General features: G+C 49.1%; 1 protein-coding gene across 3 annotated transcripts in view; it reads left to right on the top strand.

Annotated features, from left to right (window-relative positions):
• MTF1 (metal regulatory transcription factor 1) overlaps window positions 1–6,216 on the top strand; it is a 50,465-nt gene extending 44,249 nt beyond the window's left edge. For 2 of the 3 annotated variants that reach the window (XM_006158585.3, XM_014591622.2), the window contains 2 exons: window positions 3,016–3,079; window positions 4,524–6,216. In XM_006158585.3, coding sequence (XP_006158647.1) covers window positions 3,016–3,079; window positions 4,524–4,954 — 495 coding nt within the window. In that variant the 3' untranslated portion in view covers window positions 4,955–6,216. The remainder of the gene's footprint in view (window positions 1–3,015; window positions 3,080–4,523) is intronic. The other variant, XM_006158586.3, reaches the window with a different exon arrangement.
• The last annotated feature ends 4,637 nt before the right edge of the window (window positions 6,217–10,853 follow it).

Here is a 10,853-nt window from a genome sequence, read left to right as displayed (position 1 = left end):
CATGTAGTTCCACCTCTTAGTCATTTCCCCGTCACTGAGTGGTGTTAACCAGGAGCACTGTGGTTAGTGTTGTAACAAGGGGGTGGACAGGCGGCCTTTAGGTTGACCAGCAGGAGGCACTTGAACAAGTACTCCTACTAGCGGTTGGGCACCCCTACCCACAATGCGGTTGGGCACCCCCTACCCACAGAAGTGTTTCAGATATTTTTCTCTGGATTTTGGAATGTTTTTTATATACATCTTGTACACATAACCCGAAGGTGATTGTATACAATATTTTTGTATTGCAACATTCTGATCACAGTGTGTCACCTGTGGGCAGGTGTAGAATGTCCCACTTGTGGCATTATGTCAGCACTGAAGAGATTTTGGATTTTGGAGCATCTTAAGTTTTGAATTTCTAGATTGGGGATGTTCAATCCAAGCTAACCACAGTTTCACAACTTCTAGTACCGGAGAGTAGTCAGTAAGGTCCAGAGGCCCTCAAATACTTCAGAGAGTCTAAAGCAGAGCCAGTCTGAGGAGAGGGACTGATGCGACCCAGTCACATGGGACAGAGAGCAGAGGCCCAGTGTGAGACACGCTGCGCTCCCAGAGCCCCATATGGAACCATTCCCTAAGACAGTGCTCAGTTTCAAGGACAGCAGAAATGACATGGCCAGCCATTCGGTTAACACCCACCCGGAGAGCTGGTAACCGCCGTGCCCACGCTGTATCTTCTGGAGGCCATCGAAGAGTAAAACAGGATCTCTTTACTGTAAAAACTTACATTCTCGTTAAAGAGGCCAAAACCTCCTAAAAGTTAACATGAAGAGCAGTAAGTTCTGATGACAGTGACGGCCAGAGAATAGCACCAGCTGTCCTCCGTCGAGCCCTACTATGCGCAAGGACTATCCGGTAGCTTAAGCTTTAAAATGAAAGATCTAACAGCGGTCAGCCATCGTGTGTACATTATTTGTAGGTTAGTTTTTTACAAGATTTTATGGAACAGACAGTGTGGAGCAGTCCCATACACCCTCCCTGCTTCCACCAGTTCCCCCTATCATTAGCATCTTCTCAGTGAAATGTATTTGTTACAGTTTATGAACCAGTGTTGATACGTCATTTGTAACTAAATCCATAGTTTTTATTAGGGCTCATTATTTTGTATTGGTTTTGATAAATGCATAATGTCACATACCCACCATTACCATATCCAGGACAGATTCACCTCCTAAGTATTCCCTGTGCTTCACATGCTCACCCCTTCTCCCTCTCCCCTCTAGCAACCACTGATCCCTTCAACGTCTGTACTTAATACGTCACATATGTGTTAACCTAGCACTTTCTAACACATCACAGCAATTCTGAGAGGCAGGTATAATTTTACCAATGGAGAGCTGAGGTCCAGAAAGGTTAAGTGACCAACCAAAGGTCACTTAGCTCACGAGTGGCAAAGCCAGAATTTGAACAGGGGCAGACTGGCCGCAGAGCCTGTGCTGTGGGTGCCACATGGCGCTGCCAGAGCAGGGCTTTGTTGGGTGGTCTCACGGGCCCAGTGTGGGATAGGCGTGGGTAGGAACTGGATGGAGAAAAGGTGTACTAGGTCGGAGATTCTGCCCAGGGGTAAATGCCACTGTCAGACAAATGGGAAAGGCAGTTCAGGGCTAAACATGAGAGCACTCAGGTTTCAGAAATGAGTGCCAGCCACCTCTGGAGGCAGCCTGCCCCCATGTTCAGATGGCCGGAGTCATCTGAAAGGGCTTCGGCTCTCCTTGCCTCTCAGCAGCTTTTGTCGTTTTCTGTGGACCTGCCCTGAGTTGCTGCATGAAACTAGTGCCACTCCTTTTCTACTTCATTCAATTGCACATATTTAAATATGGCTCTCATGTCTCTACCATTTAACAATTTATTTCTTCTTTATTCACGCTAGAGCACGTGCATTCACATTAAGAGGATTGAGCACCTTCCAGAGGGTCTCATCATACCACAGTCCTTTCCTTCAGTCCTTGGGCCTGTCAGACTGAGGCACTCATGTGTGATTCAGGCTGACTGGGTCAGGGATGTGAGCCAGTTGCCATGTGGTCCGGCTTCTCCGGAGCAGGCCGTTCCATTGTGCCACAGAGCCAGCCCTCCCCACCATTGTTTTAGTGTCATCTTCTGTAACTTAGCAGCTTTTACGGTCCTCCCAGGCTCATTTTAGAGACTTTGGTTTTTCCTTACAGGGATAAAAAGACAAAGTCCCTTTAAGATAAGACTTGCCAAAAGCAAAGCCCCTTTAGCCAACTTACCAGGAAGTGTATCTGAGTGATAAGGGTGGTTTTCTGGGTGCGACTGTGCAGTCTCACTTAGGAGAAACAGAAATGGCTACTGTTTACTACGGTTCACCAAGTGCCAGTGCTCTCCACGCATCATCTCACCTCACCTCGGAGTCCTTTGGCAGCCTTTGGCCATTGTCCCCATTGTTACAGTTGAGGAAACTCAGCTTTCAAGAAACAAATCACTTGCCTGAGGCCAATAGCTATTAAGTGGCAGAGTTCGTACTTGATTCCAGGTGTGGCCAAGTCCAGGCCCACCCTTCTGCCCAGCCTAGAGCACACTGCCAGGGCCTCCATGGGGGCTGCCCGCCAGCTAGAGACAGCCTTAGCCTCTCTTTAGCATGGAGCATAATTCCTGAGGGGGCAAAAGAACTTTCTACCTTTGGAGAAGTATTGGGGCAGAGGAGGAGATGGGAGAGTCTGGAAGTAGCTGGTCCAGGGGCTCCCTCTGAGAAGACCATCAGCTTGAGAAAAGCAGCTTGGAGGAGGCTGGGCACACTCTGGATTAGGCGGTGGCTCACAGCTGGCTGCATGTCAGAGCTGCATGTCGCACAGTCCAGTGACCTCATGTCAGCACAAACAGAAGATTGCTCAGCGCAAAAGCCCTGAACACTGAGGGCTTTTTGTCTTCCCGGAAGGCTGTTACAGCCGGGGAGGCTTCAGGTCCTTGGAGAGCTGCCATATCACAGTGGTCATAAATGTGATTTTTTTCCCCCAGCAGCAAGCATCTAAAGTCGAGAAGGTGTTTTTTACCACTGCAGTACCAGTAGCCAGCAGCACAGGTACGTACTCCTGCGGTAGCCCTCAGAGAACCTTAGCTGTCTCGGCCCTGGAGGCATGGTTCATTATTGCTTTGCCCTGTTGTTAAACGTTAACATCTTTAAACAGCTTCAGTTAGATCCGCCAGAGTAGTTCAGTCTCCCAGCTATTGGCAGCTAGTAAGCTTTCGAGGGGAATAGCAGGCTTACCATGTTTTAGCTAGTAGTGGTTCTTTCCCTTCCAGATACAGCTGTTTTTTTAAAGAATTAGTTTATTTATTTATTTATTTTGATTTGACCAGAGAGGGACAGAGAGAGAGAAAGTGAGAGCAAGCCGTCAGGTCCAGGACTCGAACCGTGGTCGGCCATATGGGAGTCTAGCACCTGTAACCACTATGCTACCTGCCGGCCCCCAGATACAGCTTTTAACGACGCCAGAAAAAAAATGTTCAAATCACAGTTAATGCTAAACAAGGCAGTTGTTAATCTGCTGGGCTCTTTTCTAATTACAGTAACGAAGAAATAGCATCTGGGTCAGACTCATATAGAGCTGAAAGGTCCTTTTATTCAAGCTCTGTCTTTTCTAGATTAGGAAACTGGGACCCAGAAAGATTAAATGGCTCCCTCAGGTGGTAAGCGACCGTGTGGCATAGCCGAAGCGTGGTTCTCAGGCCCCCCAGGTCCACCCTGTTCTCCAGCTCATTGGTCTTTAGCTCTTTTGATACTTGCAGCGCCTGGCTGACGTCAGGGCACGTGTGCACACAACACGCGTGCACCTGAGGAGTGGGCGGCTACCCGCGCCGGCTGAGGGAGGGAGCTGTCACCTACTGTGTGCCAGACTCTGGGCCGCACAAACGAGTAAGATGTCCGAAGAGAGTTCAGAGCATCCCAGGCAGGCAGAAGTGAGCAAATCCTGGGTGGCACAGGGAGAGGTGTGGATGGGAGAGGGCTGTGGTGTGCAAGCACACCAGGAGGCCCGTGCAGGTGCCCCGGGCCAGGGGAGCTTCCACACAGGCCTCGGGGAAGCACCTAGGGACTGCGGGGATGGGTGAGCTGGTCCCGAAAGATGAGCCTACGTGCTCCAGGTCCAGGGTGTCCAGGTGGGTTAGAAAAGGGGAAGCACCCACAGGCCCGGGTGTCTAAAGGACCCGTCAGGAGAAGGGAGGTGCCTGCTTGTGGCTGACATGGAGTGCGGTGTGGAGAACGGCCAGAAACGAAGCTGGGAATACAGGGCACGTGGGTTTCTAAGGAAGGGGGCCCTAGTTCTGAGGGGAGGGAGTGTTGGCTTTTTGCCTGAGAAGGAATGTGGTCCAGCTTAAAGCAGAGCACAGCCTGGGTCGTGGCATCCACCACCACCCCCACTGTTCCACCTTGGTGACACCCAGCCCTCCCCTGCTCGACACCCCTTGCCCCTCCTGCCCCTGCCCAGCGGCTGCTTGAGGAGTGCCCTCTCTTGCCTCTCTCGCAGGGAGCTCTGTACAGCAGATTGGCCTCAGTGTTCCCGTGATCATCATCAAACAGGAGGAGGCCTGTCAGTGCCAGTGTGCGTGCCGGGACTCTGCGAAGGATCGGGCCTCTGGCAGGAGAAAGGGCTGTTCTTCCCCACCTCCCCCAGAGCCAAGCCCCCAGCCTCCTGATGGGCCTGGTCTGCAGCTGCCACCACAGACTTTGTCCTCACCTCCTGTCCCCCTCTCGTCGTCCTCCACCATACCCTCTTCCTGTGAACAAAACAGACAAGCAGAGACTCCTTCAGACCCTCCGACAGAAACACTAAGTGCCATGGATGTGTCACAGTTTCTGTCCCTCCAGAGCCTGGACACCCCGTCCAATCTGATTCCCATTGAAGCACTACTGCAGGGGGAGGAGGAGATGGGCCTGACCAGCAGCTTCTCCAAGTGAGAGGCTGTGTGCTCACCTGCAGGGAAGGGGGGGTGAGCGGAGCACAGGTGTGATGCCTGCCGTCCTGGGGTCAGAAGTTGGAAGGATGAAGAAATCTACTGTTTGAAACCCTCACCTTTCAGACGTATTTTCTTTATTCACAGCCCAGGAGCATCCATTTTAAGGAACTGATCTTTGGGAAAAAAAAAATCAACAAAAAAAAAGCTAAGTTATAAATGAACTGTTTGGCTGCACTGTATGTCACTTTTGCTTATTGTCATGTGAACTTGGAAATTAAGGTTACTTGTATGCATAAAAATTCTAAATGAAAGGGCGTGGTTTCCATCAATCTGATACTGCCCACCACTTGCACTGGGGTCTTTGTGAATCGGCAGGAGAGTTCAGTGTGCTGGGTGTTGCTCCTCCCTGTGTGTCTTTTGATTCTGAGGCTGACGCTTGCTGGGAAGGCCAGACCCTCGCTCCATCAGAGAGGGCAGTGCCGAGGCCCGGCAGAGCTGTAGTTGGGCAGGGTGCAGGGAGATGCCTCTGCTGTGTGCGCTTGCTGTCGGTGGAGCTCAGTGGGTAATGCAGAGTCGTGGCAGCCCCCTTCAGCGCAAACGGGCAGCTTGAGGCCTGGCCCACAGGCAGGGGCCCCAGGCAAGTTGTGGACTGCTGTCCGAGGATGACACGTGGGCAGATCAGGCTCTAGCAACATGATCACAGCCTTTGCCTTCCTGGTTCTTCCTTTCCCTCCGTGGGTTGCCAGGGCTTGCCAATCACAGTGAATTTTCCTTGGGCAACACCCCTGTTTTGTCCTAGAGTGAACGTGTGGCTTATGGCCAGTTGCTGGTCAGTGGTCTGCCTTCCTGTTAACGGTATTTTCTCCTGCAGAGCAGCAGGGCTACATTTTGCTTATCAGGAGAAGGTGCGGATTCCAGGGAGCTCGTGTGGGGTGGCATGTAATTGGCAGGCCAGGTGTCCTGGTTCCAGATTCTAGCCAGGCCTTTGCTTGCTCCCTCCCTTCTCTCTCCCACCCCTCTGGAGTTTGCATACAGCCTAGTACAGTGCAAACCAGGTCGGGACTTGCTCAGCTTAGTCGTGTGATTTCTAAAGAAAAAAACAAAAAACAAAAAATGGTGATCTTCTACTCAGGGTAAAACAAAACAAAAAAATTCCCCTTCCACCAAAAAGCCTGAAATGTTGCAATAAGTTATCTCATTTGGAATGTTTCATTAAGTCGTGTTATAAGAAAAAAAACCTTTTTTTGATTTACGTATAGAATTATATGCTGTCCGAGGATGACACGTGGGCAGATCAGGCTCTAGCAACATGATCACAGCCTTTGCCTTCCTGGTTCTTCCTTTCCCTCCGTGGGTTGCCAGGGCTTGCCAATCACAGTGAATTTTCCTTGGGCAACACCCCTGTTTTGTCCTAGAGTGAACGTGTGGCTTATGGCCAGTTGCTGGTCAGTGGTCTGCCTTCCTGTTAACGGTATTTTCTCCTGCAGAGCAGCAGGGCTACATTTTGCTTATCAGGAGAAGGTGCGGATTCCAGGGAGCTCGTGTGGGGTGGCATGTAATTGGCAGGCCAGGTGTCCTGGTTCCAGATTCTAGCCAGGCCTTTGCTTGCTCCCTCCCTTCTCTCTCCCACCCCTCTGGAGTTTGCATACAGCCTAGTACAGTGCAAACCAGGTCGGGACTTGCTCAGCTTAGTCGTGTGATTTCTAAAGAAAAAAACAAAAAATGGTGATCTTCTACTCAGGGTAAAACAAAACAAAAAAATTCCCCTTCCACCAAAAAGCCTGAAATGTTGCAATAAGTTATCTCATTTGGAATGTTTCATTAAGTCGTGTTATAAGAAAAAAAACCTTTTTTTGATTTACGTATAGAATTATATCCATCTGTCTGCCTTTGGCTCCAAGTCATTGCCTCTTAAAATAAACTATAAAATACAATCCGCGCTACAATGGAAAGTCTCTCTCCACTGGCTAGATGAACGTGGTCGTGAGTGCTCCAGAAGTTAGGCACGGCCCAGGGTGGACTAGGCCTCTGCGTCTCAAGAGCCCTTTTCTTGTCTTGACCAAGGAGCAGCTCTCCACAGACATGGCTGCTTTTCCAAATCATCGAGGTCAGGCAGCAAGCAGCCATAATTCTGCCTTGCATTTCCACTCCCTGGCGTAAAAAGGTCTGCACTGATCACTCCCTTGTTCTCTGAGCCATTACTCAAGGCCAGTCAAGACAGTCTCCAGATCAGATCATGACCTTGGAGCCTTTACAAGGATGCTCAGGCACAGATTTGGACAAGAGGGCAGTGGTGTGAGGCTGCTACCGTCAGGGAGCAGTGGGCTCAACTACAAGCAGCTGTTTCTCACCCCGGGAGGCTAGCCAGGAGAGCTGACCCCCTCTCAACCTTCTGCACTCCCCTCCCCAAGAGGCTGGTGGGTTCTGGTGACCATGGACCTCAGCAGACGTTGACAAGGTAGGAGAAATCTTCTGTTACCACAGTGGATCTGTCCTCTCGGAAAACCACTGCTGAGCGGGGGTTGATCTTGGCTTGCCTGAACCTTGCACCTACGGGAAGCTCTGAGGTAGGGTCCTCACTGTTTACGACTTCCAAGAGAGCAGCAGGTGGGACCCCAAAGTTTGCTTGTCTCAGAGGGTAGCCAGTGACCTTTCCACATGCCCACCCTAGGACACCTTGAGTTCCGGCTCCCTGGGAGCTGTGGTGGGAAATAGAATCCCAGGGAAGAACATTTGAAGCTTCTGTGGTTTAAATATTGCTTCTTCCTGGTTAGCCAGGGCTGTGTCCAAGTTGGATCCTACCCAGGTCAGTGACTTTTCTGCTCCACGGTTTGGGGGTGATGAGGAAGCATCTTAAATAGTGTTTAAGCCGACAGAATCTTCTAGTTGAGGTTGAAGCATCTGCCTTTGGGGGGGGGTGAGTTTAGATTATGAGAGAGATTCTCAGATCCAGTCAGCCATTAAAAAATCAGGAATATGCTTAAAATGCTAGTGAGTGGTTGTGAAAATCAGGGTTATTCCACAGGGTAGGCAGTCTTTCCTTCCTCCTTTCCTCTAGCACTCTCTCCCCCCATCCTCCTGTAAGCCTGATCTCTAGTGCCAAGGACCTCAGAGAAAAGAGGGCCTCTGACTGACTTGGAGCTAGAAGGGACCTTCATGGTGGCTGGTTTCCCAAACCTTGTGTGAGCCTAGCGTGAGGTTAGAGAGAACCTGCAGAATGAAATCAGACGCGCTTCTTCCCACGTGACCTTAACCACTGTCACCTAAAGACTGGTACTTTGGGCTCCCACAGCATCTCCAGCTGTGCTGCCCTTTGGAGTGCTCGTCAGCACGAGGGACCGGAGTTCATGGGCTTAGTTTTGTCTGGCACCATCAAACCAACCTGAGTGAATTTGGCCCTTCCCAGGCAGGCGGGCGGGGGCATTGAAGGAAAGTGGCCCGTCTTTCCTGTCAGGGTCTGGCCAATCTCCTGGGTGTACCACGATTTTGGTGTCAGGAGTGGTGTCATTTGTTCAATTCCACCTCCCTTTAGAAGGAGATCATGGTACAATGCTCAGGAGAGGCCTTAAGATATCAAGACCTCTCTGGGTCATCGGCAAGGGACTTCCCTTCACCACCTCTGGGGAAGTCGGTAGACTGGAGAGCTGTGTTCTGTTTTCAGGGTCAAGGCAGGGGGCTTATGGGGATCATGCAGGGTGGGGGTTTTCCTGAGAGACTTTGTGTAACGCTGAATGTGTCCAGAGGGACAAGTTTGCAGAACCTCATATTGGTATATTCAAGAAATAATAAAAAAGCACTTTAGGTTATTTTATCGTTAACTCAATTGCTGCAATTTCTTTTGTGTGTATATATACATGCATATATATATATATAAATATATTTATACTTTCCACAAAGTTTTATTTTTTGCTCAGAATAAAAGTTAAATTGAGGTGTGAAAAGAAAAGCACTTACCTTGGTGCAATATGTGTGCTTGATGGCCGTTGTTCCATGTGGCCCTGGCCTGGCCTGGCCGTCCTTCCGCTCCAGCGGCCCTGTGCTGAGGCTGTCCAGAGGGAAACACTATTATGCATCCTCAGCAACCTTCAATCTATGCAAGCCTTGCCTGTGTGCTCCCGGGCGCCCCCTCAGGCTCTCTGCAGAACTGCTGTGGGTCCCGTCTGCTTCTGCCGACTGTGGAGGCCCTTCTCCATCACTTCTTGGTCCCTTGGCATCTTTCCCTGAATGAAGGAACAGGTTGTTCCTAGGTAAAAACCTGGCACCTTCTGGACTTTTGTATTTGTAATCACGTTGATTGTCCTTAATCTTAAAAGATTTCTCCAGGGTCAGAAACCATTGATCTGTGGAAATGCAACAATATTGCTCAAGAGTTTACAATTTTCTTAACACCACCAATCAGAACTATGTTTGGGGGAGGTGTTGGGGGCACATGTGAGCCGTTTCCTTATTGCTTCCGGTACCACCTGTACTGGTTCTTTAAACAAAAAGGCCTCCAGCCTTCATTAGATCCAGCAAACAAAAACCATCAATAATCCGCTTTACCAACTTTCTTCCTTCTCCTTCACCTCCCCACATCTTATCTTCAGGTCTCAGGCTATGGAACAGAGAAGTTTAAAAATACCTTTCAGCCAAAGCAGAAAGAATTTCTTAGATCCAATATGCAAATGGTTCTGCTATGACATAGATTGAAAATTGTCCATCCTTTAATACTTGTGGAGGGGCAGGAGGAGGGACAAAAGGACTACGCATATTTCTGATTGGTCAGTCAGTTTAGCCTGCTCCTCTCCTGTGTTCTGGGGGAGAGGGAGAGGGTCCTGCGTCTCTCCTCGTGCACTCTGGGGAAGCCGCTGCTCAGTCTGGGCATTTCTCACTATTACTCCTGTGCCAGAGGGCTTCTCAGTCTGCACTGAAAAATGCAAATTAAACTGGATCTTTATGGCACCGTGTACATAGTACAAGCTTTTTTACTGGAAGTGAGGTTTAAAAGCACACACTGCCCTTTTGGTGGTGTGCCTGCCGGGCCAAAATCTGAGTGATAATGTCATGTCACCTTCTCAGCTCAATGCAGTTTCTACTTTTTCTTATGGGAAAACTTTTCATAAAACCTTTTTTCACCAAAACCCAGGGGTGTTTTTTGCAATATCCTGTCCTCCTTGTAGTGGTGCCAAGTCAGAGGCTTCTCTTGCCCTTTTCCTTCTGTGTTCAGGCCTCCCAAGGGCTGTTTGACTCATTGTCTGTATACCCTTTGTTGTGTTTTGGAGAATGTGGGGTGGGGGTCGGAGTTCAAGGTGGCTCTTCCTTGTCCTGTGAACTAGTCACTGCCTGGGGAAGGCGGCTGGAAACAGGATTTTGCTCAGTCTCTGGCTTAGCTTCTAGCCAGGAGAGGCAAGAGCCCTGAGAGCCTTCTTTTTGACACACACTAATGTGATGGTGATGGTCTTGGTGACAGTTTTTTAAATCTCAAATTGTTTTATTTGGATTATGTAAAAGTCTATCAAATTTATTTAAGTGTGAAACATGGGAACAACGGACTTCCACTGAGCGATATGAAAACGTTACAGGTTCAGTACTTCCAAAGGAAGAAACCTCCATACCCAAAAAAGAATAAATATGAATTTGTATTTTTGAAGAATGTGAAATAATGGTGTTTGCTTAATTGCTCATTTTGTATAAACTTAATATTGTACTTTAAAAATATCTGCTAAGAAGTGAAAATTTAACTTTTTGGAATTGAAAAAGCAATATTAAATACTAATGAAATCCTAATTAAATGCTTCTTTAAATCTGGTTGTATCTGTGGCATTTCTTCCCAAGCCTGCCCATGATTGATTACCCACCACTCTACCCACCCAGCCATCAGTCTTGGGGAGCGGGGTTAGAAAGGAAAGGACGGTCACCAG

Source organism: Tupaia chinensis, unplaced genomic scaffold (genome assembly GCF_000334495.1).
Source record: "Tupaia chinensis unplaced genomic scaffold, TupChi_1.0 Scaffold000604_1, whole genome shotgun sequence".
Lineage (NCBI taxonomy): Eukaryota > Metazoa > Chordata > Mammalia > Scandentia > Tupaiidae > Tupaia > Tupaia belangeri.
The sequence above is the reverse complement of the archived record's forward strand: the minus strand, read 5'-3'. Positions and strand labels throughout refer to the sequence as shown.